General features: G+C 57.8%; 1 protein-coding gene across 1 annotated transcript in view; it reads left to right on the forward strand.

Moving 5' to 3' along the window:
- The first annotated feature begins 574 nt into the window (after nt 1-574).
- NTN1 (netrin 1) overlaps nt 575-26,257 on the forward strand; it is a 115,985-nt gene continuing 90,302 nt past the window's right edge. The window contains exon 1 of the mRNA XM_074607370.1: nt 575-1,836. Within this exon, the coding sequence (XP_074463471.1) occupies nt 813-1,836 (1,024 nt within the window). The 5' untranslated portion in view covers nt 575-812. The remainder of the gene's footprint in view (nt 1,837-26,257) is intronic.

Below are 26,257 nucleotides of genomic sequence, written 5' to 3' on the forward strand. Positions count from 1 at the left end.
GGGCCGGGCCGGTGCTCAGGCGGGCTCCGGGCCCGGACGGTGCCTCTGCCCTGGACCCCCCCTCCCAACCCAGCTGAGGGGGTCAGGCCCGATCTGGCCTGGTTAGAGGAGGGGAGGCCAGCAGCGACCATTTGGGCGAGGGTCCGATCCTGACCTTCTCGGTGTCCCCGCAGGTAGGCGAGGGGGGGGGGCCTCGTCCCGGCCGCTCGCTCCCTCTCCCCGCCCCATGCCCACGGAGCATCTCCCGACGCTGGGGACAGCCCCGGGCTCCCCCAGCCCCGTCGGGCCACAGCGGGGCGGGGCGGGGAGAAGGAGAGCCCTTCCCCGGCTCCTCGGGGCGGCTCGGGAGCCCCGCGGCGGCGCTGGCGCCCATCGCCGCGGTGTCGGGGCGGGCTCCGTCCCTCTCCCATCCCCCCCCCCGCCCTCCCCGAGGCCTGTGCGTGTCTCTGGCTGAGCCGCCAGTGGATGTCGTTGTTCTGTTCCTTGAGCGCGATGTCACTCCTTTAGCATGACCTCAAACGCGGCGGGGGCTGGGACCGCCAGTCATTCTCCGTGCGAGAGCCGGGGCGGGAGGCAGGCGGGACCCAGCCCCGCCGCCAGCCCCACTTTTGTGGTGCCGCCGCCGCCGCCGTCTCCCCTTTCTCCGCGGGGCTGGCCGCGGGGCGGGCGATGCTCCGCGCTCCCTGAGCCGCCGGCACCGCGTCCGTCGGCTAAGTCGCCCCGCGGAGCTGCGCGCTAGAGCGGCGGCTCCCGTCCCTCCCTCCCTCCCTCCCTCCCTGCGCTCCCCCCAGGCCGCGCCGAGGTTGCGCAGGATGCCGCGGAGGGGCGCGGAGGCGCCGCTGGCCCTGCTGCTGGCGGCGGCGTGGCTGGCGCAGCCCCTGCGCGGGGGCTACCACGGCGTGAGCATGTTCGCCGTGCAGACGGCTCAGCCCGACCCCTGCTACGACGAGCACGGGCTGCCCCGCCGCTGCATCCCCGACTTCGTCAACTCGGCCTTCGGGAAGGAGGTGAAGGTGTCGAGCACCTGCGGGAAGCCGCCGTCGCGGTACTGCGTGGTGACGGAGAAGGGCGAGGAGCAGATCCGCTCCTGCCACCTCTGCAACGCCTCCGACCCCAAGCGCGCCCACCCGCCCTCCTTCCTCACCGACCTCAACAACCCGCACAACCTGACCTGCTGGCAGTCCGACAGCTACGTCCAGTACCCCCATAACGTCACCCTCACCCTCTCCCTGGGCAAGAAATTCGAGGTGACCTACGTCAGCCTGCAGTTCTGCTCGCCGCGCCCGGAGTCCATGGCCATCCACAAGTCCATGGACTACGGCAAGACCTGGGTGCCCTTCCAGTTCTACTCCACGCAGTGCCGCAAGATGTACAACAAGCCCAGCCGCGCCGCCATCACCAAGCAGAACGAGCAGGAGGCGGTCTGCACCGACTCGCACACCGACGTGCGGCCCCTCTCCGGCGGCCTCATCGCCTTCAGCACCCTGGACGGCCGCCCCACCGCCCACGACTTCGACAACTCGCCCGTCCTGCAGGACTGGGTGACGGCCACCGACATCAGGGTCACCTTCAGCCGCCTCCACACCTTCGGCGACGAGAGCGAGGACGACTCCGAGCTGGCCCGCGATTCCTACTTCTACGCCGTCTCCGACTTGCAGGTCGGCGGGCGGTGCAAGTGCAACGGCCACGCGTCGCGCTGCGTCCGGGACCGCGACGACAGCTTGGTGTGCGACTGCAAGCACAACACGGCCGGCCCCGAGTGCGACCGCTGCAAGCCCTTCCACTACGACCGGCCCTGGCAGAGAGCGACCGCCCGGGAGGCCAACGAGTGCGTGGGTGAGTCCCACGCCGCGGGCACGGACGCTCCGGCAGAGGCGGGGGGAAGGATGGGGAGAGGGCGCGGAAGTCCCCGGAAGGACAGGGAGAGGGAGGGGAGAGCGAAGGACCCGTCAGGGGACAGGGAGCGAAAGGCTCGGGGTCATCCAGGACCCGGCAAGGGACCTTCAGGGACGGGGAGGGAAAAGGCTTCCGGACATACAGGACCCGGCAAGGGACAGGGAGCGAAAGGCATGGGGACATCCAGGATCCGGCAAGGGACAGGGATCAAAAGGCAGAAGGGCATCCAGGACCCGGCAAGGGATCTTCAGGGACGGAGAGCAAAAAGTTTGGGGTCATCCAGGACCCTGCAGGGGACGGAGAACGAAAGGCTTGGGAACATCCACGACTCGGCAAGGGACCTTCAGGGACGGGGAGAGAAAAGGCTTCGGGACATACAGGACCCGGCAAGGAACAGGGATCGAAAGGCAGAGGGACATCCAGGACCCGGCAAGGGACCTTCAGGACAGAGAGTGAAAGGCATGGGGACATCCAGGACTCGGAAAGGGACGGGGAGAGAAAGGCAGGGGGACGTCCAGGACTCGGCAAGGGACAAGGAGCAAAAAGGCTTGGGGACACCCAGGACCCGACAAAGGACCTTCAGAGACGGGGAGCGAAAGGCATGGGGACATCCAGGACTCGGCAAGGGACGGGGAGCAAAAGGCATGGGGACATCCAGGACTCGGCAAGGGAGGGGGAGAGAAAGGCATGGGGACATCCAGGGACATGGCGAGCAGCGCGGGGACATCCAGGGACACAGGGAGCGGGATAGGCACACGCAGGGAGATGGAGAACAGGACAGAGGAACGACACTGAGATACGCGGGAGCGTAGGGCAAAGGAGGGGACACAGAGTGACCCAGAAGGGCAGAGCAGGGAATGTGAAGGCATTTGGAAGCGCAGGGAATGGGGACACCGAGGCGCCCGGCAGCGCGCTGGTGACAACACCGAGGGACGCCGAGGTGCAGAGCAGGGGACACGGGGAGCTGGGGAGCACCGGACAGGGGACGGCGAGGAACAGGAATTTAGGGCAGGGGATACCGAGAGCGACGGTGGAATGGGACGGGGGACACCGCAGGCACCCGGGAGAGCGGGGCAGGGGACACGGAGGGACGCGGGATCAGAGGACGCGGTGCAGCGGGGGACTCTGCAGGGGACAGCAGGGGACAGCGGGAGACTCGGGGGCACACCAAGGACCTCAGGAGTGGGGAGAAAGGACATTCAGGAGACCGGGAAAACACCGTTCGTGTCCGGAGAAGCGCTGAGGAGCCCTGGCTGCCTGGGAAGGGTCTCCCGGCCCGAGCAGCCCCCGACCGGGGGTCTGGCAGCGCACGGAGCGGGGTCCGGTCCGGGGACCCCGGAGCTCGCCAGGAGCCCTGTTCCCTTCCCCGGGGCACCGGCTCAGAGGTCCGCCGCAAAGCCTCCAGCTCGCCCGAGAGGCTCTGCGCCCGGACGGGACGGGGACGGGCCCCGGTCCTCCCCGCAGGGAGAAGGCGGCCGGGCGCTGGGGAGGGCTCGGCAAAGCCGGCGGCTCCCGTCGCTGCCTCCTCAGGGGGGGCGGGCGGCCCCGGGGGAGCGGTGGCCGGACGGCGGGGACTTGAACGAGCCCCAAGGCCAAATGAGAACCGGGGAGCAGCCGGTTCGCTCCGTCTCGGGCGAGAAACCCGCGCCGTCCTGGCTGTAAGCAAGCCCCAGCGTCCAGGCTGTCCACGGAGGGAGAAGGGGGGTCTCTCGCCTCTGCCTGGGGTGGCCAAGGGTGAAGGGTTTGGGGTGCCCTTGAGCGCCCGCACATCTTGCCGACGGCTCCCCCCGACCTCCCACCCCGGGCTCCCCAGCGGCATCCCGGTGCGCTGCCGGTCCCCGCCTCGCCGCGGTTTAGGGGGCCGGTGCCAGCCCCTGGGACCGTGCGCCGGTGGCTGGGGGGGACCCGGGATGCGCCCCGGGCTCGGCTCGGCTCGGCTCTGCGCGCCGGGACCCCCGGCCCCGCGGAGCGCGTCCCCGCCGCCCGCCGACGCCGCCTTGTTTATACGGAAAACACGGCCCCGTCTTCCAAAATATTTGCAGCTCCGACGATAGGAAAAAAAAAATCCTCGCCGAGGGCCAGGCTTGGGTTTTTTTTTTTCTTTTTTTTTCTTCTCCTTTTTTTTTTTCCCCTTCTCCTCCTTTCTTTCCCCCCACCCCCCCAAATCACAATCAGATGTGTCGCTTGCAGAGAGTGCAATTTTTTCGCCGGCGCCTTCAACACCGAGGCACGGCCGAGCCTGGGTTATCCGGCGGGGAGAGGGGTCCCGCAGCCCAGTGGCCCCCGGGACACAGGCGGTGGCGGCGGCGGGGGAAGGTGCGGGAGTCCCGGCAGCGGGCGGCGATGCTCTGCCTCAGCCCGGAGCCTCCGCTCCCCGCCGGGCTGCGGCTCAGTCGGGGCGGAGCGGGCGCGGCCCCGGGGGCGGCAGCGGCGCGGGGAGGAAGCGGCGGGGAGATGCCGTTTCCCGGCGGGGAAGGCGGTGAGTGCCGCTCGGATGTGCCCACAGCGCCCAGCCGGGGCTTTATCACAGGGTTTGGGGTTCTTCTCTCCCGGCGGGGTCCCTCTGGCCGGCAGAGATCGGGGTCTTGATTGTTATCCCCGTCTTGATTATTTCCCATCGCGTCCCCCGTGCGCGCCCAGCGCTGCCTGTTCCTCAGTAGCTGGTCCAGGGGAGCAGGAGGGGCTCGGCTCCCCCCAGGCCTCCGTCCCCGTCTCGCAGGCAGGGACGAGTTCCCTGCGTGCAGGAGGAGTTACCGCTATCAGCGATGCCGTAAAATTTGGTGCGATCTCAGGGTGCTATTGGGCCCTTGGTCTATTCTGCAGGATCCTGAAATGCTCCTGAAAATGCCTCTGTCCAGTTATTATGCTGGCCCCATGCACTTACCGCCCTTCTCCCTTCCAATTTATTTCCAATAAAAAGGAAACAAGTTCCCAGTTTCCAGTAAAATGTGCAACTTTTGTGCCAGGCTTTGCATTTCAGACCGCGCGCAACCCTAGCCGTGTCAGACTTCTGCAAACAAAAATCGCATAGTTTTTTCCTTTTCCGCCGACTTTGCTGGGAAGTGAATGTTTTCCGAGGACGAAGCTACCGTAAAATAATTTTCCTGAGCCCGTTTCTGCTGCAACGTTCCCTGGGGCCGTACCTATCAGCCCGCGCAACCAACCACGGCCAAACAACTGCGTTGCCCTGCCAAGCCCACGCTGCCTGGAATAATCCCCCTAGATAAAGATCACAATAACCCTATTCAGCTCCCACCCACTTGCTCATGACCATCAGCCCACCCTGGTTTCTCTTCTAAATCCAGAGGGAAAATCAGGCTTTGCGGTGACCCGAGGGCTCCGGGTCCAGCCTTGGCCCGGCAGAGGCAGGGGATGAGCGTGGAGCTGGTGGCGATGCTGCTGGCTGCGCGCTGGAGGCATCTCCAACCTCTTGAGAGGGAAACCAAACCCTCCCGAGCGGCAGCGGTGAGGCAATATGTGAATTAGCCAAATTAGCTGAATTTGCCCCAGGCAGTAGTTTCAGAACCGATTGCAATTTTTTTCACTGAATTTACTTTTTTTTTTTTCCTGGAAAATTGCGGTGTTTTGGTTTGGTTTTTTTTTTTTCAATCAGGGAGAAAAATGATAGAATGTGTCTGCTTTGCTTAAAAATTTGGGTGTTCTCTTTGGTAAGCCCATTCCCCCTGCCAAAACCGAATCTTTGTTCCTATTCATGCTTATTTGGGGCTGAAAAAGACACACGTTGGAGTTTCTGACAAAAAGTCAAAATTTCCCACGGGAACGTTTCTCGCCAGCCAGATCTAATTTTTCTTTATCACTTCTTGCTGCCTGTGAGAGCCCGGGCACCGCACAAGGAGAGGACATGGCCAGGCCCAAGGAGATGTTCTCCAGGGACCTGCTCCTGCAGAAGGAGCCCGGCCAGCAGAGCTTTTCACAGATCCAGGTTCCCATCAACTTTACCTGGCAAATAACTCATCCACGTAGAGCTTGGCCTTACAGCCCGGCTTTGGCCGGGCGCCTGGGAGCTAACATGCTCCAGGGAGGACACAGCTCAGAGACAAGCTCGGAGGTCTGTTCTCCATCCTCCCTCCCTCCAGCGCCGTCGGGCCGGCTCCGTTTGCTCAGCGTTGGTCCAGCCCAAGCCCCACGTCTCCAACCCAGCGTGTCCCGATGAAGCTTCCAGCTCCCCAGCAAGAGGAGTCTGCAGCTGGAAAGGGCCTGAACTAAAATGTCAGAGCTTAACTGCTGGTGAGCTCGTGTAGACGCATGAAAGCGCAGGCAGGGCTTGGACCAGATTTAGCGACATCAATAAAGTGCAATCGACACCATTGCACAATTTCTCACGATCCGCGGCGTTATTTTGAGTGCTGGAAATGAACACGGGCTTTGAATATTCCCTTTAGTTTGCATAAAATACCTTTGCGTTTGCCTTGGCCGGAGAAAGCGCTACCAGACAAACCCAGGCTGCAGCCCGCTGACAGGCGCTTTGGGAACAACCTCCGGACTCGGTTCCCAGTGCCGGCTCCGGTGCTCCGCAGCCCGTTCCCCGCGGGGCCGGGAGATGCGCCCGGCACCTGCAGGTCTGCCTGACGTCAGCGGTGTCTGCAGGTGCCGGGCGCCGCTCAAGTTTTGGCCCCTACGCGATGCCGAGAGAGCGTTTAACAATAAACAAGGGCGATTGCAGGGAGAGAAAGGAAACATCTTGTGTTTTCCGATAGGGGATTTGGCACAAGCCTGGTGTTAGACAGGCTCTGTGCTGCGGTGCGCGCTGCAGGAGGGTTCCCAGGCTGGGATGTGTCTCATGTCAGAGCGATTTGCGAGCAAGTCTCTCCTCCAGCTAAAAGGAAACTTCGTCTCAGACACAGAAGGGACCGGGAACTGCCAGAGAACAGCCTGCCAAACATTCCCAACGAAAAACTTCCTTCCAGACAAACCTGGGGCTTTATCATCTCAGTGGTGGTCCAGGGAGGCGTTTGCAGGGCAGTGCTTACTAAAACAGCCGTGGGCTCCCCTCCGCCCCCATCACAGCCGGGGAAATCAAATCCTTCCACAGCAGCGAGCTCTGCGCGCTCGGGTCCTGCAGAGGGATGTGAGGACTGCAGGATTGCCTCTCAGGGAGTTCCTCGTGTCCCTTATTAAATTTAGGTGATCCCTTTTCTTCAGCCTGCATTTATCATCTCCACTGAAAAAAAAAAAAAAAACGCCAAACTTTCCATGGTTCTCATTCCATCTGTAACCGTTTTCCGCAGGGCTGGCACAGCGGGGTGTTGGGTAGCCCTACGAGACAGTTCCTTCCCATTCCCCTTGGCCTCCGAATGGGACAAGGAGTCAAACTGGTGGTGACTGATGGCTTTCGGGTCCACCGGAGCATGCCTGCAGCCATCGCTCGGCTGGGCGAGAGGCCCCCGATGCCCGTCCGCAGGGTCGAGTCACGCGGGGAGCACGCAGCAGAGCGGGGAGTCAGGGCAAGTCCATGGGTGACAATGGTTGATGGCGGCTGAGACCCACCAGACCAGCAAGGACCGGACTGGTGGGAGATGTCCCTTGCGTTGTCTTCTCCCCTCCTGTGGTGATTCAGGGCTTTGCAAATGGTCTGTCTCAGAGGGGACAGAGGAAGAGAGGGCTCCGTCTGCAGCAGAGCAGGAAGTGGAGGGGTAGGACCAGAAGAGCTGGCAGAGACCTGGTCGGGCAGGAGCACGGCCATTAGCACCCTCTTCCCCTTCAGTTCCGGGCACTGTGGTGGGACAGGAGTCAGAGAGGGGACTTAAGTGGCTTTGTATATCCCTCTGTGAGGAGACAGGGGGGGTCTCTTAGTGTCCCTGGAGTTTGCCCTACGTATCTCTTCCAGAGGGATGGGGAAGGTTGCAAACATCCTTTCTCACCTTGTTAAGGAGGGACATTTCTTATCCGACCAAAGAGGCTCTGAGCAGGATATCCAAAGGTATCCTACATGGGATAGGATCCCCAGGGTGCCCACACAGGATCCCCGGGGTGTAGCACCCTCCGCCCGTCTGAGACAGACGCTGTTGCCTGGGGCTGGGCAGCACAGCACGACCCTACCCCTCGTCTGAGGCAGGCGGGGAGGGGGGAGTTTGGAGCTGACAGGGGGGTTTTGGAGCTGCTGTGTGTGGTTCTGCCTGTTGCCTTCTGAGGATGTTAGGAATAGGCATCACTTCTCAGATCCAGGCTTGTCTTGTCCCCCCGTGCCTCAGTTTCCCCATTTATGGAGAGTAAAAGGGGGGGCTGTGCAAAATGCTTTGGACTTGGGGTGAGAGAGGCGTGAAGCAGTATCACAGCATCCTTGTGTCGAGGGAAACACCGCAACTGGGGCGGCTTCGCCAGCGACGTGGCACCAGCCAGCAACGGGAGCAGACCCTGCGCGGCCTGGGCCCCTCGTGGCACCGTGTGCCGCCCGCGGAGCCGCAGGTCCTTCGCCCCCCAGCCCTGCTGCGGCTCCCGGCGGGTGGTTCTGCATGGGGAATCGCGCGAGCTGTGGCTAACACTGTATTGCTGAGCAGATGGGTGCTGTAGCCATAGAAATATGGGCCCATAAGCTGCTGAGACTCCCATTGTAGCCTCCCAAGTGGGCCCTGCATGGGCAGAGCTTTCTCACAGGCTTTTATTCTCAGGAAGCTTAAAGTTAAACTGATTTCCAACAGAAAGGTTTTTACACCAACAAACAAACAAACAAAAAAGCGCAGTTAAGGCTAAAACAAAACCAGGCTTGGCACTCTGGGTTGGACACTTGCCTTCCCTTGAGCTTGTCCACGGCTAATCTCTGCCCTCCTCTTTCTGGGCCAAAGCATGTCATCCTTATTCAGCCTCCGCTGTCCTCGCTTCGGCAAACTCCCCGTGACCGCCCGGGGGGACGTGCTGCCTCTCCGAGGATGGAGAGAGGAGCTGCGAGGGCTCTGGAATCTCCGCTGCCTGCAGGAATCCTGCTTGTGAAAACGCTCCCGGGGGTTCTGGTTTTCCTACCTGGCCTGTGCAGTGTGGGCAGCTGGGACTCATGAGCCTGCCTTTCCAGCCTTAATGTATCTCCCCTTTGTCCTCAGGGATGGCGGACGGATTTTCTGACCAGGGAAGGTTGCCGCCTTCCTTGGCCCTGGGTCTCTCCTGCCTCCCTTTTGGGATGCCCTGCTTTTTGGCACAGTGGTTTTGGAGGCTTTTGCGCTTATTACGGGCTATTGCATGCCGGGGGTGAGGAGTGGAAGCAAAGTTTTCCTGGGGACCCTTTGGAGGATTTTGGCGTACTGTGATCATAGAATCATGGAATGGTCAGAATTGGAAGGGACCTTAAAGATCACCTAATTCCAGCCCCCCTGCCCTAGGCAGGGACACCTCCCACCAGCCCAGGTTGCTCCAAGCCCCATCCAACCTGGCCTTGAACCCCTCCAGGGATGGGGCATCCCTAGATATTTTTCTTCCCCAGCCAGTTTTTCCCTGGGGGGGGCACGCAGGGCGAAGGAAATCTTGGCCGAGGACATCTGGAAGCAGTTGGGGGTTGCCTTCAGAGCATTGCAGAGGTTGCGCATCCTTTGGCCCCGTGTTGCTGTCAAACAGCAGAAATAAACCCAGACCAGCCCCAGGACCCACCACATCCCGCTTTTCTGAGAAAGCACCGACCCGGCTGCCTGCAGCGCAGGACACACCAGCCCTCCCCGCGGCAGGGCTGAGCCCTCAACACGCCGGGGGCGGGGGGGTGGGGGGAGAGGGCTTCACAGCCCCCGGCATCAACCCTGCCGAGATCATTAATGTGCGGTATCTTCATGATCGCACCAAACAAGTCCCCCCGATTTTTCAGGCAGCAGCAGGGGAGGCAGAGGCTTTGCTGCCCGCATCACCCTGCACAGACAGCTTCGACCTGGGGAAAGGGTCTGGCAGCGGCAGAGCCACGCTGTCACATCTGCTTCGTCCCCAGGGTGTCCCCGGAGCGGTGGCTGCCGTTTGGCCTTTGCCGCTGCAGTCAGCGGGGGACATGTCCTCTGCTCCCCTCCCCGAGCATCCCTGCCACATCCCCGCTGCTTCCCACCAGGCAGCGTGGGGAGCCCACCATGGCGTTACGGGGGAGACGGCTCTGCCCCTCGGCGGGAATCAAAGCACCATCTTGTAAAGAAAAGGGCCAGATCCTCGCCCGGTGCAAACCCACCTCTGTCCGGTGGCGACGTCTCACCCCCGGTAACCACGCTCCCCAAAATCTCCCGATGGCGAGGACGGGGCTGCCTGGATGAAGCGATGGGCAGGCTTTTAAAAAGATAGCTGTATAATAGCTTTCGTTTATAGGGGGATTAGGATGCCCTGGGGACTGATAAGGAGACGGGGAGGCTTTTCCTGCTCTGCGCCGGTGCGGCCGGGGAGGCTGTCAGGGGGAGCGGAGCTGGGAGCTCGGCTGCTCTCGCTCTGTCCCCGGTGGGAGCCGAGATCAGCAGCACGAAGGGGCTCAGCCACACGCCGGCCGGGAGTTTGCGTTAGGCTCAGCAGAAGTCAAAGGATTAACTGGTGGGGAGGAAAAAACCTTGTCTTTTTTTTTTTTTTTTCGGTAGATACTAAAAAACCGGGTTCTGACCCACGTCGGCAGTGGGTCCGGGGATGGAGGAGGCACGCAGCTCAGCTGGGAGCTTGATTTATGGATTTATTTTGGACAGCACGGGTTTTCGTGGAGTTTCAAAACCCACGGAGTGATACGACCAGAGAGGCTGCTTCGTCCCGGGGCTCAGCGGGGACGGTGCTGGGTGCCCCGAGGTCTCAGCTGGCACTGGAGGGATGCGCTGCATCGACAACACCAAGGAAGCAGAGAACCGATGCTGCTCCCAACACGCATCTCGTGTCCGGCTGCGTGGTCAGGGAGAGTAGCAAGCCAGGAAAGGAATGGGGAAAGAGCCCGGTTTCGTGTCCCCCACCCAGCGGTGAGAGCAGGGAGGGGACAGGCAGGAGTTTTCCTTTCAAACTTTTGCCAAGTGTCTTGTGAATGATGGGAGGGTTGAAAATCCTATCTGCACCTCCCTCCCCGGTAGAGGGTTGGAGGTTGGGAAGGGAAAAAACCTCTATTTCACACCCTGCTGGAAGCGGGGGGGGTCTTTCTAAATTATTTCGCGTATGGTTTATGGGCTGGAAGGGACCTCTGGCATCGCCCACCGGCCGTTGTCACCCAGGTTGTGGTATCACCTGGAAAGGGACCCCCCTCTTGCGTCGAGCTTGGGGCGGGTGCCGCAGGGTGCTGCGTGGGGAGCCGCAGCCCCCGACCCCCTCCTGCAATGTGCCCCTGGGGATGGAGGAGCTGGCAAAGGGTGAGCCCAGCAGGCTTTTGCCGCCTTCTGCCAAAAATGAGCAGCGAGGAAGAGATTGTGCGGGCAGGCAGGTGGGAATGCCGGGGCGGGTGGGGGCGAGCAGCCTCGGGGGTGTCTCAGAGACAAACTTTTTTCCCGCTTGAGGATCAAAGATGTTGCATCTCCCCTGGCTGGGGAGAGGAGGGTGCAGAGCCAGGAGCCTTCGCCTCAAATTCGCCTGGAAAAGGGTAAAACCAGCGCGAGGGGCAGGAGCGGCCGAAGCACAGGCGCAGGCTGTGAGCAGCCGGGCTCGGCAGGTTGGTTTTACAGCAGATTTATTCTTTTTGACTTGCTGGAGCGATGGGAAATGCTTTCTGATTGCAGAGAAGTAGATGCGGATTCGATGACGGTGCGCGACGGAGCGGGAAGGGCAACTCTCCGGGTGCGAGGGAGCGGGGGGATTTCTTTCCGTCCTTGTCCCAGGTGGGAATTCGAGAGGAAACGCGGGAGGCGAGCTGCTTGGCTCGGCAGTCCCCGCTTTGCGCGGCGCGCTCTCCGGGCTGCGTGCCATCTCCCTGCGGGGTCTGCGAGCTCCCGGCTCGCGCCAGGCGAAGCCCAGCTGTTCCATCCCCAGTCACCGGCTTTGCACAGGCTGCGTCCTCCACGTTCCCAGATTTGGATGGAAAGATGGATGAGGAGTCCATGTTGTCTTCCCTGTGGTATGTCAGAGCCATCCATCACCCCGAACCCTACCAGGCTGCACTCATTGCGATCTCCGCTTCATTTTGACCGAGTCTGACTATTTTCATGTCAGCTCCGCGGTGTGGACTAATGTTCCTTAACGTCAGCAAAGTGGAAATTTAAGGGTCAATCTTAGGCAGTCAGACCATAGCGGGTGGAGAGAGCAAGGGATTTTTGAGATTTTCTGAGAAAAGGGGATTTTTTTTACACCCACTGGGGGTTGCCCAGTGGTTTGCACCCGCAGCCCCACAAGTGCTTTCCTTCAGGATCCAGCATAGGATCTCCGGCTGGTCAGGAGATGCTCTGGGAAGAGCTGAGCCATGCGTGCAGGGCGGTGAGGAGGGGTGAGGGAGAGGCAGCGCAGGCAGGCGACACCTGAATCTCCCTCTTCTCAGCCTCCTCTTCTTCATGCGAGATCTTCCCTAGACCCCGCTCCCCGGGCAGGGGGGGCCCGGCTCTTCCTGGACCAATGGCCCCCTCAGCATGTAGCAATGCAGAGCTAGAAGGAGCCTATCCCAGAAGGAAATCTGGGGGACATGAGAGAGGTATCAGGGCACTGTAAATGATCAGCACAAGAAGGACATGGAGCTGTTGGAGCGGGGCCAGAGGAGGCCCCGGAGATGCTGGGAGGGCTGGAGCCCCTCTGCTGTGAGGACAGGCTGAGAGAGCTGGGGGGGTTCAGCCTGGAGAAGAGAAGGCTCCGGGGAGACCTTAGAGCCCCTTCCAGTCCCTGAAGGGGCTCCAGGAAAACTGGGGAGGGACTCTGGATCAGGGAGGGGAGCCATGGGACGAGGGGGAAGGGTTTTAAACTGGAAGAGGGGAGATTTAGATGAGATCTGAGGAAGAAATTCTTTGCTGTGAGGGTGGTGAGCCCCTGGCCCAGGTTGCCCAGAGCAGCTGTGGCTGCCCCATCCCTGGAGGGGTTCAAGGCCAGGTTGGCCGGGGCTTGGAGCAACCTGGGCTGGTGGGAGGTGTCCCTGCCCAGGGCAGGGGGTGGCACTGGGTGGTCTTTAAGGTCCCTTCCAGCCCAAACCATTCTGTGATTCTATGATTGATTCTGTGATTCTATGATTGATTCCATGATTCCATGATGGGTAGAGCTATGAATAGGAGAAAAAGGTCTGGTTTTCAAGATCAGCCATGGTGGTGCATGGGAAGAGCAGAGCAGCCCGTAGAGCATCCTCGGGATGGCCAAAGCCGGCTGTTCCCTCCTGGCGCTGGCAGGAGGCTGTTGTTTTCCAGCCTCATCTGATAAGCGGCGCAGAACCAGCCGGGCAGCCGTCCCGCGTTTTGCCTTCCTTTGGCGTTGCAGGCTGTCCCGAGCCAGGCTGTTTACTCGCTCGTCCGCCCGCCCTTTTGCAATAGGGAGTCAGTTCTGGTTAATGTTGGAGATTGTAACGTGATTACCGAAAGTCTCATGAAATTAAATCACTTTGCTTCAAAGCGGGCCGGGGAGGGGGAGCGTCTCTCTGGCAGCCGGGATGGCCGAGCGGATATTGAAAGCAGACTGGTAGCCAGTATTGCATCGCACACAATTGAGCTCTGACAGTGTGAAGGCAAATACAAACAGCAGCTTGTGTTTGCACACAAAGGCTCTGTGCACCAGTATCCCCGGCCCTGTACTTTACACCCTCGGCTCTTGGGCAAAAAGTCCTGGGAGGGTAGGAGGGAGGGAAACTCCGCTGAATATTTAGAAATGAATTGAACTGTGCAAACATGCCATTGGGAAGCTCTCAGTGTAACGCTTTGGATCAGCTACCCGCCGGGGCTGGAACACAACTGCTGGACTTGAAAGGGCGACTTTCACGCTGAAGCAAAACTGGACAAAAGAAGATAAATGAAACGGGCTCCCGGCGGGGTTTGGTTTGTTTGTTTTTGTAACTCGGCTAATATTCCCGCATTGTTCAGCCCAGCGGCCCAGTGTCTGTCCTTCACACGCTGCTCGTAAATCGGGGCCGAGCAGGCAGCGCAGGCGGCAGGCGGTGCGGGGCAGGGAGGGGACCCGGGGACCGCGAGGTTGTCCTCCTCGGGGAGCGACTTGCATGCTCTGTGTCTCTGGCGTTGCAATCACGCCACACGGTGCCGGGAAGGTGTGAGTCGGAGGGGCGATGCACAGCCCTGCTAATTCCCAGGGGAACCTGGATTTAGCCCGTGGCATTTCTGGGCACAGCGTATGAAAGGAGGGGGTAGCCGGGGGGGCCGTCTCTTCTCCCAAGGAACAGGCGATGGGACAAGAGGAAACGGCCTCAAGTTGCGCCAGGGGAGGTTTAGATCGGATAATAGGAAAAATTTTTACACTGAAAGGGTTATGAAGCCTTGGAACAGGCTGCCCAAGGCAGTGGTGGAGTCACCATCCCTGGAGGGATTGAAAAGCCGGGCAGACGTGGTGCTGAGGGACATGGGTTAGTGGGGGTTTTGTCAGTGTGGGGTTAAGGGCCCCGAGGATGATCAGAGGGCTGGAGCACCTCTCCTATGAAGACAGACTGAGAGAGCTGGGGTTGTTCAGTCCGGAGAAAAGAAGGCTCCGAGGAGACCTTATTGTGGCCTACCAGTATCTTAAGGGGGCCTACAAGAAAGCTGGGGAGGGACTTTTCAGGATGTCGGGTAATGGTAGGACTAGAGGGAATGGATTAAAACTAGAGATGGGTCAATTGAGACTGGACGTTAGGAAGAAGTTCTTCACCATGAGGGTGGTAAGACACTGGCCCAGGTTGCCCAGAGAGGTGGTGGAAGCCCCATCCCTGGAAGTTTTTAAGGCCAGGCTGGACGGGGCTCTGAGTGGGAGGTGTCCCTGCCTATGGCAGGGGGGGTGGAACTAGATGATCTTTAAGGTCCCTTCCAACCCAAACCATTCTATGATTCTATGATTCTATGATGTTTGGACTGAATGATCTGAAAGGTCCCTTCCAACCTGGACCGTTCTATGATTCTATCCCACAGCAGTAGGAGGACCAAGAGGGTCCGTGGACCAACCCAGCTTTGCTGTCGCTTCATTCTGCAGCTGCCCATGGCATGTCCTGATGTTTTCCATGGAGCTGGCAGCAAATCTGCTGAGACTTGCCCAAGCGGGCACCTCCCAGACAAACTGCGGGTACCAGGGGTGATGCATCATCCGTCTCCATCCCGTGGTCCAGTGGCAGAGCCAAGAACGGTGCTCATCCTCCCTGCACCATGTGTGCATCCCTGTCGAGGTCGGAGCCCTCCCGGGGCTGGGGGATGCTCCTGTTGTGGGATGGACAGTCCGTGCAGGATCAGGGCACGTCAGGGTCCCGAAACCAGCCCTGGTTAATTCAGGCACTCATGATTTTAAGAGAAAAAGATCCCCAAATGCAAACGTCTTGAAAATTCACTTTCCCCCAGGATTCTAGGCAAAGAAGCTGCCAGGTCTAATACCGCAATATTTCTCCAGTTAACACTGAGAAAGCAAAATCTTAATAATCAGCCGTATAAAAGTTTTGATCAAATAAACCACCAAAAATAGCGATGTCTTGAAAACGTTAAATAACGTTTAATGCGCTCGGTAGCATTTACTTCTCGCGAGCCTCTGTGAAACCACCAAATGTTCACAAAAATTTGGCAAACTGATTTCTCCAGAAATCCAGCCCCCCCCCCGCACTCCCCCCCCCCCAAAAAAAAATGAGCTATTTGTTCGTCTCCACGAAGTTTCACCCAATCAAAAAAAAAAAAAAAAAAAAAAAGAAAAAACAAAAGAAAAACAAAAAGAAAAACCAAATCCCGACAAAACCCCAGACGGCACATCACGTGCTTGGGGCAACCAAAGAAATCCCCTGATTTGGGTGACCAATGAATGTCCCCAGGAATGAAAAGCGAACAATTTGTCGGCAGCCCATGCACTTGAAAACGAATGATCCAAATTATTCAGCGAGTCTCCCTGGATAGTGAATCCATTGAAAGGGGATGGAGACAGGGTCATAAATTATTCATTACCCAAAAGAGAATGAAATGCATATAATCATAACAATAATAATAACAACAACAATCGCAACAACTAATAATAGCGACAGGAATCCAGCCAGCTCCGCGGAGAGAAGCAGGGAGGCATGAAGGCTCACGGACTTCGTTTTCCCTTTATTCCAACCCCCCTTTACAGCAACTGTGTTAAATAAAGGGATGTCAGATGGGTCAGCATTTGGAATAAATGTATTTATTGCCAATAATTTGACTCGCTTGCCTTGACTAGGGGTGATATATTTTGCGTTCTGGTCCTTGGCAGCGAGAAGGTCCATGAACTCACACGCATCGCTGTTAATTGCTTAATATAATGAATTTCTCAGGGTCCTGGACTACTTTTAAGGAGTCTGTGGAAGTGGCGGCAGCGGAGGCATGTACTGTACCGCTGTCTCTGGAAAATTTATAGGTGTCCATGAGCTGAAAGAGAAGTGGAAAGTGCTGGCCTAACACATATCCCCGGGATTCGACTCTTCCTGGCTTGAATGGGACCTTGATTGCGGAGTCACCCGGGACCCATTGAGGCAGTAAGAGAGCTAAGGAGAGGCCACAACACTTGTCACACAGCCCGCGAGTTTCCTGTTGTCGCGGGCAAGCACGGTTTTGGCTGGGAAAACTCCGCCGCAGATACGCCGTGCGCCTGAATTCGGCGCGTTTTGGCTCTCCGGCATTTTCCTGCCCGTGGGACACCCCAGCTTTCACGCGGGCGTCTTTTACTTGGGACCTTTTTCCACCAAACGCCCCCTCCGCCCACCCCTGGGGGGATTTTCTCCGAGGGGAGCGCGCTGCCGGGCCATGGCTGGGGCGATATTGAAGATTCAAATACATTGATATGCTCGCGCCGTGTTGTAAAGCGCCCGACTACATCTTTGGCATGCAAATGAATTCCCCTTCGCGGCGCAGGGGCTCAGCCGTGGCACCGCGCCATCTCCCAACGGTTTCCCACAGGTTGCCCCGTGTTTGCAATGGGGGGGGGGGGCGGGGATGGATGTCGGAAGGGCTGGAGGGTCCCTTCCCCACCGTTGGGTTCTTCAGAGCTTTCTCCACCTCTCAGCGAGGAGAGGGGAGGTGTCCTGCTGCTTCGTGCGCCCAGAAAATAATTTAAAAAAAAAAAACGGCATTTTGAAGGCTAGGAAGCAGAAGTTTGAGCCAGGAAGGAGCAAAGCTCTCACCCCGTGTGGCTCCGTCGGCTTTGGGTGCTGCGGTGGGTGCTCAGCACCCACGTGGGTTGGGGTTGAATGGGTTGATGCTGCGGCGAAGTGGGGTGGGTTCGGCGCGACGGAACCAGCCGGTGGCGGGTATTTTGGAGACCGGCGTGCCGAAACACGTAGCCACGGAGCCGGATTTTTATTTCCTTGCTGAAATAATCTGCGATTAAGGAGTATTTTTACTGGCTTGCTGAAATAATCTGCAATTAAGGGGGGATTTTTACTCGCTCGCTGAAATAATCTGCAATAGGGGCTCAGCCCGGCTCAGGTGGGGGGAAGCGAGAGGGGACGGGGCAGACGGGGCAGAGGCAGAGCAGGGTCCGGGGGCTGCGGGGACACGGCGGGGAGCCCGTCCGCGGAGCCCGGTGCCAGCCAGGGATGGGATTTCGTGGCACGGGGGTGCCTCTCCCCACGGCCAAGCTCATAGATCCTCTGCTGCCGGGCAGCTGTAAGGCAAGAAGGAGAAGAAAGAGTTCCTGCTGGCATTTTTGTTGGAAGTCGGCTGTGTATTAAGTGGAGCACGGTTTTCATTACCAGCCCCATTTTGGTACAATAAATCACGAACTAGAAAACACACTTTTGGCCTAGATTCTGCCCTCAGTTATGACTGGCAGTAACCAGAGGCAAAATCCAGCTTGGGCTTCAGCGTCGCGGCCCATATGTTCACCTTTTGGAATTAATTTCTTCTGGTAATTTCTGTGTAATTATACAGCATTGAAGGCTGATTATATGCTTCCTCTCACGGGCAATTAATAGTGCTGATCTAGTGCCAAGGGTGCACTTTGCACCGTAGAAACCCATGAAGAGAGACAAGCTCAGCCTCCAGCGCCTGCTGCAAGGTGACAATCTGGACCCCGTCACCTCCAGCGAGGGGACTCTGGACCCCCCACAATCCCCCTCCCCCCCCCCTCGCCCCAGAGTCCTCGGAGGAGATGGGGCCACCAGCTAGCAATTTAGCGGAGACCGAGCACTTGCCGTTCAGCCGTCCGTAGAAAGAACACGGAGTGTTTGTGCGGGCTCCAGCTGCTGCTGAAATATTTGGGAGGTCATTTCTGGAAGAACCTGTAATTGCAACAGATGCTATCCGACGGCGGCCGCCCCGGGGGTGAGCCCATCTCCCCAGAGCCATAATCTAATTTATAATCTCATAAGACAGTTTTATTATTTTTATTTTTATTTTTTTCTTTTGCAATTTACCAATGCCTTTCTCCGCCAGGGAACTGGCAGATCCGTGCGAACTCCCCGGGGCTCCGGCCGCAGCCCTCGCTCCTGCTCGAGACAGGGGGAGTGGAGACTCGTAAAAGAAACTTCTCGCATCGGGTTATGGTGCCTATAAAATTAGCCCCGTTAGAAGCCGGCTGCCCATTTAGATGAGCAGTTTAAACGGATAACAGAGGCAGCCCCTCGCCCCCCTCGCAGCTTCCGTAAAACAACTGAGTTTAAGTGGTTGGGAAGAAGAGGAGAACAGCAACGGCGTCGCTTGGGTCGGCTTCCGCGCGGCTCAGATGCTGCTGCTGCTGCGGCCGCGTTTGGATGCGGGCGCTTCTTTCCGCATGCAAACGGCTGCGGTTCAAAGTAGATGGAGAGGGGAAAGTGAGCGGGAGAAGGAGAAATAATTTCTGGTTTCGCCGCTGGTTTCCCTGGGCTTTGGATGAAGCCCCGCTCTCCCCCTGTGCAGTTTGTCCTCCCCGCCTGGGCTCGGGCAGGAGTCGGGCTCGGCCGACCACGGGCTTCACTCAGGCTGATGAATTCCCTCCTGTGATGCCAAATGCAACATCATCACCCCGAACGGCGGAGTCCAAAACCCAAGAGGGAAGGTGCTGCCTCCAGGAGTGCGGGGTCCTCCCTGCCACCCCCACCCCTTGCAGCGTTTTGGGTTGCGGTGAGGCACGGCACACGCAGCCACCGGCTCCACTGCGGCTCCAGCTGCTTTCTCCAGGTCCTGGACTGAGAGAAGCAGCGATTTCACCCCCCTCGCCCATGGCTGGGGTCGGCTCTGCGTCCCAGGCTGCAGGGAGACAAAATGCGCTTTGATTGCGGTGCCCTTCCTGCGCGTCCCCCAGTTCTGAGCTTTACCATTAGGGTATGATCAATAGCAAAAATGTGGAAAAAAGAGGGGAATGTTCCTGCATCTCCCATGCAGCCAGAAAAGAGCAGCTCAGAGAATCAGATTCACTCGGCCAGGGGAGAACAGCCTCGTCGTACGCCCAATTCCACCTCTGCGGGAAGTACTTTGTGTGTCGCTCTGTCACGTCTGCGCTTGGGAGCTTCATACAAACCCTCGTGCTCAGGCCCAGCTTAAGCCCTAAGGCAGCAAAGCGCTACCCAAGCCACAAGGCATCGTTAGGTTTCAGAGTGAACGCTCCTTCGCAAAGGCGAGGGCAGCTTGTCCCTTCTAGCTTGTTCCACCCCTTAGCTGTGACAGCATTGTCCGTTCTCAGACAGCTTTCACCTGCCTCCCCAAACCTCAGCTCCCCGCCTCACGGGTTCACATTTTCCCTTTTCCCAGGCTCTCGCGGTGGCAGGGAGAAGCCAGGAAAAGCAGGCGCTGAACCCGTATATGGCAAAGAGGAAAAATTGCCAAATTGTCTCGTAGGAGAGAAAACCAGCTGGTTTCATCCCACACCCGGTCTGTGCAGCCGGGTGCTAAGGCTCTGAGTGGATACGAGCGCTCTTGGGGGGGACGAAGGGACAGTCGCAGGTGTGTCCCTGTCCCGGGACAGGTGCCGGGGAAGCAGCCGCAGCCGCTGAGCCGCTCCTCAGGCTCCCAGCCTAGGAGACAGCCTCCTGAGAGTTTAATTTTTGGGAAGCTTTAACATCCCCAGCTTACCAAGCGCTGAAAGAAAGGTCAGCTAATCCTTCACGACGTCTGAATGAATTCAAGCCCAGAAGTGAGATTACTAAACAGGGGAGCGGGAGGCCGGGCGAGCTGCATGGATACAGGGACCCTTCCCATAGTCAGCCGTGGCTTTCTAAAGAAATGGACCTTTTATTTCAGTTCTCATCCCCCAGGAGGAGGGGAGGGGGGTGGGCAGACGTGGCCGAAGCACCCAACTCCCCTCCTCCAGCAATTGCAAACGCCGGTGGGTCTTGGTGGAGGGGGGGGACCCCGAAAGAGAGCTGAGTGAGGGTCCCTGTCCCCAGGACAGCCGGGGTGTCCCACGGAGACTGAGCAGCACCCACGGCACGAGCATCCCCGCTGGCTACCCTGCTCTGGGTCTCAGCTCAAGCGTTTGGGAAGAAAACCCCCAAAAGCAAGGTCGCCATGTCCCTCCTGGCTGCTTTGGTGGCTTTTGCCCCAACTCTGAAGTCACCGAGGTCCCAGCGCTCCCTTTGCCGGGGCACCAGGTGCCCAGACGCCCCTATGCTCAGGGTGATGCTAAACCGAACCCATCGATTTAAGGCAACGTGGCCATTTCTGCATCCTCGCCACTGGTCGTGGTGCTTCAGGTCCCCTTTGTGGGACACCCGGCGGTCTGAGCCCGACCGAGGTGGGTGAAGTGGGTGCCTGGCCGCCCTGGGGTGCAGCACCCCCTCCTGGGGAGGGAGCGGGCACCCTGCCCACCGGCAGCTGGTCCCGGGGCTGCGGGGGCAGCACGGGCAGCCCCTTTCTGGGCTGCACCCACAGTCCTTTGTGAACCCCCCGGGGCGATGACATGACAGGACCACTAAGGACTGGCTTTTCTTCTGCAAATCAACTGTCCTTCTCAATGCTGGAAGAGCCGGAGCCCATTGAATGCAGGCAAGAAGCAGCCCCCCGGGGTGTGGATGCACTGCAGATGAGCCATGGCAACCTGGCTACAAGTGTGGCAACGCAGACACCCAGACCCCAAGCCTCCCTGCCAGGCTCCCCAGGCTCCCCAGATTGGGTATTCAGCCCGCAGGGTTTTCTCTATTGACCTCGAGACACTGTTCTGCATGGGAGAATTTCCTTTCTTTCTCTCTCGGTAACTGCAGAATGAAGTGTTTGCAGTTGGAAACTTTTGCTACCACCACAGCAAGCTGGTAATTCAGCCGGGAGCCGCTTGCCCAGTGGTGGGCCTTCATTCTCAAGGTCCAGGGGCCAGCTAGGAGAAAATGGAGAGGATGTTTTTTTCAGGACCTCTGTGATGACTTCAGCAAGGTGGGATGCTCCATCACCACCAGCAGAGCACCCAGTACCATCACCCCCAGCAGAGCTGCCAGGTCCTGCCCCAGTCCTCTGATTTCCCTGCTCTGGGTGCCCTTCCCCAGCTCGCTGGGGATGTCTGATGGAAAAAGCCCATCCAGCCAAAGGAGCTCCAAGTGACCAGCCCCGAGGTCAGACCTTCTCCATAGCTTGGTTTTTCTTGCAGGCGTCCTGTAAGAGGCTGTAGCGGTGGCTGAAATGCTGCCTGGTCGTGGGATCCAATCAGCTGCAGGTTTGCAGGTCCCATGGAAAGTTCACTTCCCAGCTATTCCGTGAAAAACAGCACTGGGACACTGACTGCTCAGCCCCGCTCAGCCCCCTCTGGGACTGCACAGTGCTCCCTTGGCCCTGGCAGATCCCTCCTGCAGGGAATCACAGAATGCCAGAATCCCAGACTGGTGGGGGTTGGCAGGGACCTCTGGAGATCATCCCTTCCAACCCCCTGCCAGAGCAGGGTCACCCAGAGCAGGTGGCACAGGAACGCCTCCAGGCGGGTTTGGGATGTCTCCAGAGACGGAGACTCCCCCACCTCTCGGGGCAGCCTGTGCCAGGGCTCTGCCACCCTCACAGCAAAGAAGTTCCTCCTCCTGTTGAGGTGGAACTCCCTATGGTCAAGTTTGTGCCCGTTACCCCTTGTCCTGTCACTGGAAACTCCTCCTGGTGCCAGGGAAGAAGGTTTTCTGTGATGAGACGTTTCAATACCAGCTATGGGCACAGCCGTACAGACCTGTTCTAGCTGCATCTGTGATGCTGTGAAATGCAACGTTTAATTATGCGGCCGGCTTGGATTCTGAGACTCCTGGACAGTAAATACCCACATTACAGCTAGGAAATACTTAAACTCAGCCCCCAGAGGTGGCATTCCCTGGCAGGATCGTGGCAGGGGTGTGAAGGCTCCATGCGGGGCTCTGGGATGTGCTGGAGCCACCAGCCAGGAGCCGCCATCCCTCGGGTGTGATACCTGTCACCGGCAGCAGAGACAGGCTGGTGCCACCAGGAGCACCTCTGAGAATGCCCCGCTGGCGTTAGCACGTGCAGGCAGAAGAAGGCAGGGGCTCACGCGGAGGGAGAAAGGTGTGGGGCAATCATGAGCAGTGGTTTAAAAGCAGTCCCGTATGTGTTTTGGGGAGATGTTTTTTCACTCAGTTTGTGGGGCAGCTTCCAACTGCAGCCCTGATTAAAAAACATATTGCTGCTGGGGTGTCTGAGCATGACATCTGGGGTGACATCATGCTGCACATACAGTACCTGCCCTGGGGAAACTGAGGCACGGGTGTGAGAACTGACCAACCAGCAATAAAGTGGCAACGAGAGAGGTTCCCTGGTCCTACTTCTCTCTTCCCAAATCCTGTGCTGGTGTTACTCCAATTCTTGGTTTGCTGGAAGGGAAGAGAGAGGAGACTCACCCTCACTGTGCTGGGGAGCATTCACGTGAAGCTGGAGGTGCATGGCATGTTGGGGGGTTGACGTTTAGCTCAGCCTGATCTCAAGCTGGACTGCTTTATCAGAAAATTTCCATCTACCTCTCGCTGTGCTTAAACAGCTGTAAACGTTAACCCCAGGCGCCTACGGCAGATGCACAGTGAGTGCCCTACGCCAAGAGGAGGGCGAGAGGTGGTGAGGGGGTTGCCAAGGGAAGAGGAGAAGATGACAGCTCTGTCTTTGGGACTTCCAGAAGGTCCAGCCCTGGCCCGTGTCCAGAGCGAGTGTCCCCTCCTGTCCCTCCGAGCCCCGTTCCCGCTGGGAGCTCATCCCAGCCTCCCCGTCGATCCCCTGCGCGGCTACCGCGTCCTCGCCGACGTCGCCCCCGGCTATTCAACCGCTCTCCGGATCATTAAACATATTGAGCAACACCAGTCCTGTGACTGGTTAATTAGTAAAGAGTTGACTAATTAGTTAATCGTGTTTACCAAGTGCTTTGAAAGTGCTCAATGTTATTATTTTTAATTATGACTGCGCCCCAGGCGCCGTTCACCTCCCCGCATGCCAAGCCTCGCAGGGTTCAAACTCTTTGTCTCTGCTACCCGAGGCTGGTTTTAAGATGGGAATTTGCCTCTTGTCCTCTGGTTACCAGGTTTCCTTAACAGCCTCTTGTGTGGGATTTTAGAAAAGCCCCCTCACAAAGTCTTCATATACCCTGGCACACTTAATTCACTCTTTCAAAGCCGTCTTATCCGTTAAGGAGGCAGGGTTGGCTCTTGCGAAGCCATACACAGTGGTGCCTTTGTGCACACCTCAGCCCGCATCCCTCTCCTGACCTTCATAGGAGATCAGCCGATATCCAGGCTCGCTCTCCCATCCCAGCCTGGGAGGCTCCAGTCCGCAGTGCCACGGACACCTCCGCTTCGGGAGCCTCCCATCCCATGGGAGAATTCCCCACCCAGAATTCCCCACCCAAGGGAGATGAAGGTTATTCCCACATCTGACTTCAGGCTGGTCAGAAAGAGAGGACAATTTTGGTGGAAGGCGGGAAGACAAAGTGTACGGCAAAGATTTCATCTACAGAGAAGAATGTGAATGGGGTTTGTTAGTCAGGGGAGAGTCTTGGCATCTCTGAAGAATCAACAAGCCTAATCGTCCTGGGACTTTCTTCGTTCGTAAAAATGTCATCAGCTTGTTAAGCAATGTCATAACGAGCCCCAGTCACCTCTTATCACTGCGCAATCTGAAGAGGAGTCTTCTAGCACCAGCTGCAGAAACAAGACCCACCTCTACACAGCACTGAGACAGAAGAAAGTCTGGGGCTTGAGCAGACAATAAGCCATAAAAGTCACACAGGGCTGCCACAGGAGCAGGGTTTGGGAATGCTTCTGTCCCCATGAGTCGATCAGGGGGACATATGGCCGGTCAGAGTACATTGTGTGGACACTACTCCTGGCTGCTTAGTACTGCTGCCTCCACCAGGAACCTCCAGTCCCCACGTCGCAGCTGGGAGCTCTTTGCTTATGCTCTTCTAGAAAGCTCATAGCGGTGTGTTGTCAGGGCTTGCCATCTCCAGGTAATGCCCACTTAAATGACTGCTGTCATCCCTGACCTGTGCTTATGGTGATGTGGTTGCCGAACCATGGATGTGTTGGTTGGGAAGTGGGAAGGTATTTCCCCTTGCACCCTGAATTTCCTTCTTGGAAATCCTCCTCACGAAGGCCAGGCACCTAAAATTGGTATCGCTTAAAATGCCAGCAATAAGTGGGGATGAATCCCACCCTCGAGCTCTGTAACTGGCTCTTACTGGCCATACCGGTCACAAGAAAGGATCTGTCGGTGCAGGATCCTGTTTCCAACCTGAGCAGCACCAGGCTCCCTGGGAGGTGTTTGAGTATGGGGCGACCATGTGGCAATAGCAGGCTGGTGTATTCTCTGTAATTTAGGGGTTTCTGAACTGAAGATGGCATCCTTGTAATTAATTTTGGTAGCATATTAGTAGTAACAGTGGTTTAATGGCTTTTGCTTCTATGGATTGGACTTCTGGGACGTTTTAAAGTTCTTTGTATGAATTAACTGGCGTGGGACAGGGCCTTACAAGTCGTTGTGACCATTTGGAGTCCAAAAACTTGATCCTCGGGTGTGTTGCATTTTGTCTACCCTTTCGTGAAAGTCAGGAGGCTACAAGGTCCCCTAGACGCCATTTATGCTATGGGCCCAGCACATTATCTCCCTTAAGAGCCACCGCCCATCGCGTTGTGCAGCAGAGACTGGATTAGTGGTGGTAAGGGGTGCATGCAGGAAGGGCAGAAGCACTGGAGCTCAGTTTAGTGTCTTGCCACAAGGTCAGCTTTCCACCTTGTCTGATCTTCTCCCCACTATCCTCCTCTCACTCCCCTTTTCTCTGCTCCATGAAGTTCTTCTTGCAGCCAGTGAGCACCAGGAAACCTTCCCCATCCTCCACACCACCTCAGTGCTGGGATAGGGAAAACTCGTTTCCGCTGGAGTCCTCCTGGGGCAAGGGAAGACCTCCAGCCCTGCTCCTCAGCCTGGACGGTTGGTGGGGTTGCTGGAGTGCTCTCCCCCGGGTGTCAGAGCAATCCCTCTGGCCCAGCCCGGCCGTTGCCTCAACGTTTCCATCCAGCAGGAGAGCCTGCTAAATCTCTTCCTCTTCAAAACGAGAGAGAAGCCAAGGAAGTCTGGAAGGGAGGGGAGACAAACACATCTGCACCTGGGAAATGTCATGTTTGGTTTTTCAACCCAAAATGGGCAGTGACAGCAGCTCCGGGGGCGTAAGTAGGGGGAGCAGTGCAGATTTATAGCTGTGGGTCACGCTCGAGCTGAGCCAAGTATTCTGCCTAGCATCAGTTTTATGAACAAGATGAAGAGCAGAACCTCAAGTGCAGGCGCCCTGTTAGAGGAGAAACACTGGGAGAGCAGGAACGGGGAGAGGCCGTCCTGCCCCTCTCCCTGCTGTGGGATGGGTCTCTCCTTTCCAGGCTGGATTTGGGCAGGTTGGGGATCGCAATGACCAAGCATGACCAGCCCTCAGCAGGTCCCGGGTTTGGTGCCACAAGCCTGTAGAAGTCACGCACCATAAAGCCACGAGCAAAGCAGCTGGAGGCTGAAGCAAACAGGAGTCGAGAACTGCCCTCTTTCAAAACAAAATAAAATTCACAGCAATTCCCAACCCTGCAGGAGGGAGTAATGCTAGACAGAGAACCGAAACCTCTGAGACAACTCCAAATTCAACACCCTGTTGAGCATCCAAATTACCAGTCCAAGAAGATGTTGCAGAGATTGCCACAACATCACAGAACATAAGGACCCGAATGATGCCAGGGTTTCCCTTTCTGGTCGGATAACCAGACTGAATCTCTTGTAAATTCAGAACCTCATATAAAGGATTAAGCAAAATTACCAGAGGCTCCCAGTTCTCACTGAGATAAATGTGGTGCAGACCTTTTTCATAGATGTGGGCGAGATTGTCACTTCATCACAGTCTCGTACTGAAAGCTGGGTTTCAGCTGGGCTTTGACACGTAATTGATGAGTGATGCAATGTTGTATTGTGACTGTAATACCCCC

Source organism: Larus michahellis, chromosome 14 (assembly GCF_964199755.1).
Source record: "Larus michahellis chromosome 14, bLarMic1.1, whole genome shotgun sequence".
In the NCBI taxonomy this organism is placed as follows: domain Eukaryota; kingdom Metazoa; phylum Chordata; class Aves; order Charadriiformes; family Laridae; genus Larus; species Larus michahellis.